The sequence below is a fragment of the Cariama cristata genome, unplaced genomic scaffold (genome assembly GCF_000690535.1).
Source record: "Cariama cristata isolate BGI_N322 unplaced genomic scaffold, ASM69053v1 scaffold1362, whole genome shotgun sequence".
NCBI lineage: Eukaryota > Metazoa > Chordata > Aves > Cariamiformes > Cariamidae > Cariama > Cariama cristata.
Window position 1 is genome coordinate 49,328 of NW_009604201.1, and position 2,213 is coordinate 51,540.

Consider the following 2,213-nt stretch of genomic DNA (forward strand, 5'->3'; position numbering starts at 1 on the left):
GGTTTGTACTGGTTTCCAGCAAGAATTTGCATCAGTGAAGGATGTGAAAGAGCTGTGTGATATTTACGATTCAGCAGCAAAAGCTGTCCCCTGGAAGAACAAGTCATTAGCCAAATGAGAGGCAAGAGGGTCCAAAAATACCTCCACACATTCAGCAGTGAGCGTGGTTATTGTAGTCGCTTTACTAAGTTAACCGAAGAGACTCAAAAACCGAAATACAGATATTTTATACAGAACGAGTTGGGAGTGCAAATAAACAAAAGCAACATTCTTCAAGAAACGGATTTTAGTTGTGTTTTATAAACATCAATAAATACTGAAAAAGACATGAAAGTTAAAAAAAAAAAAAGAAACAATGCCAACAACTTTAAATTGTCCTAATATTTATAATTTAAGCTGATTTTTTTCATACTTTTGCAACAGGGATTTCATCCAGAAGTCCTTCTCTAATTAAAAAAAGAAAAAGAAAAGTAGTAAGCATATTACTGATACAAAACCAGGGAAGGGGTCACAAGTAGAGCAGAAAAATGACACATCCAGTTAGAACCATATTATAATTTGGCAGGAATACTCTTAATGAACACCATGTATGTGTGAGAAAAAGACAGCATCACTATTACAGGCATGAAACAATGATCGAGTGTCATTATCCATTGTCCAAAATGGAAAAGAACATTAGTAAAAGGGGAAATGAAGACTAGAAAAGGAAAGGAAAAAAAAAAGAAACAAACTAAGGAAACTTTAAAAGCCACCTCTTCATAATAGTCTTCTAAGGCAAATGTTGCATGCACTACCTCCCCAAGAAACTAGACAAAGCTCTTCCATTCCCCATGTATTTCCTTTCATTTAGCTTCATGAAGAAAGGTTTGAGAGAGCAGAGCGCTGGGAAGAAATACTGCAAACCTCTAAATTAGTGAAAGAGCTTCCAGCATCACTATTATATTCTGGGTAGGAGGAACTGGAAGAAATGATGTTTTTCAGCCTCTGAAGTGCAATGATCAATAGCAAAAGGAGAAAAGCTAAGAGACTAAGGAATATAGAAACATAGACATAGACATTGGATAAACGGCCAGGCGATGAATCCACTGAAGTTGAAAGGGATGTGGGATACAGCTCCAGAAAAGTCCCGTTTTCCATGTTTCCTACAAATCCAGATGAAGGGTCGAGTTCTGACATTTTTGGGTTTGTGTTGTAAAAATCACAACAGATCTTGGATTCAAAAGCAGTTTTAGCAGCATAACAAGGGGGTTATTTTAGGCGACCATTTTCCCATCACAGCGAAGAGACGACAAGTCAGCCAGTGATCAAATTTCTCCTTTACTGCTCAAGCCCAGGACAACGTAAGATTGTATCCTTTGGAACTGGAAGAAAAAAAAAAAAAAGCAAGATTAATTTACTAGAAGATAATGTGATTTGATGTGCACCTGATACATTCTAGTTCTTAAGAGTTTTATGTCATTATTCCTTAGCACTATGCTGCAATTCTTAAAGCATTATCTAACAACTATCTTTATATCTATTTTCCAAAATGCAGGGATTAGGAGAAATCCTACCCATCAATTAATTAAAATTGACCCTTCCCCACCATGAGCTGTTTAACTGAGGAACGGCACAATCAAAAATATAATTAATATGGGACAGACATATTGGAATCCAAATTTATCTTGTGGAAAAAAATCTAGTCAAGGAACGAAAAATCCTTCTCAAGACTTTACCTCCGCAACCTAGACGAGCAAGGCCGCTCAGCACCACGACGGATGACAAATCCATTAGCCGCTTACTCCGTACTGTCTCGCCAGAGGTACCCAGAATAAGAAAACATGCCAGTCCTGCTTTCTGACTATATATTTGTAAAATGGATCAAATGGTTTCAAAGATCAAAATGCACCTTGCCATCATGCTGCCATGGGGATCTCAAGGGCAGGCACATTTCAGTGTGGCGGTTTCTGACACCTACAAGCAAAATCCCGAGTGAATGGGCAGCCCCGGCAGCTCAGCAAACACAAGGGGACTACCTAAGGGCAGTGAATGCTCATGGGGAAGAGATCCCATCTTTGAAAAAGCTTTGCCTTCAGCCACTTTGTGTTGGGACCTGGAAGCTCAAGCACTGGCAAAGGTCAGAGTAGCACAGGAGAAGCAGACCAGGGTATGCTAAGCTGCTTTTCTTTAAACAAACGTAGTCAGTCCCCAGACGCAGTGTGGAAACGTAAGAG

The 2,213-nt window shown here is 39.2% G+C and overlaps 1 protein-coding gene across 1 annotated transcript; it reads right to left on the reverse strand.

The window, feature by feature from the left end:
* Nucleotides 1–465: 465 nt before the first annotated feature.
* Nucleotides 466–1,232, reverse strand: SERTM1 (serine-rich and transmembrane domain containing 1). The gene has a single exon (XM_009695474.1). The coding sequence runs from the start codon at nucleotides 1,174–1,176 to the stop codon at nucleotides 853–855; it is 324 nt and encodes a 107-aa protein (XP_009693776.1). The 5' UTR covers nucleotides 1,177–1,232; the 3' UTR covers nucleotides 466–852.
* Between the last annotated feature and the right edge of the window lie 981 nt (nucleotides 1,233–2,213).

What these genes read in the sequence shown, in the direction of transcription:
- SERTM1 (XM_009695474.1), bottom strand. Translation starts at nt 1,176, where the DNA reads ATGTCAGAACTCGACCCTTCATCTGGATTTGTAGGAAACATGGAAAAC.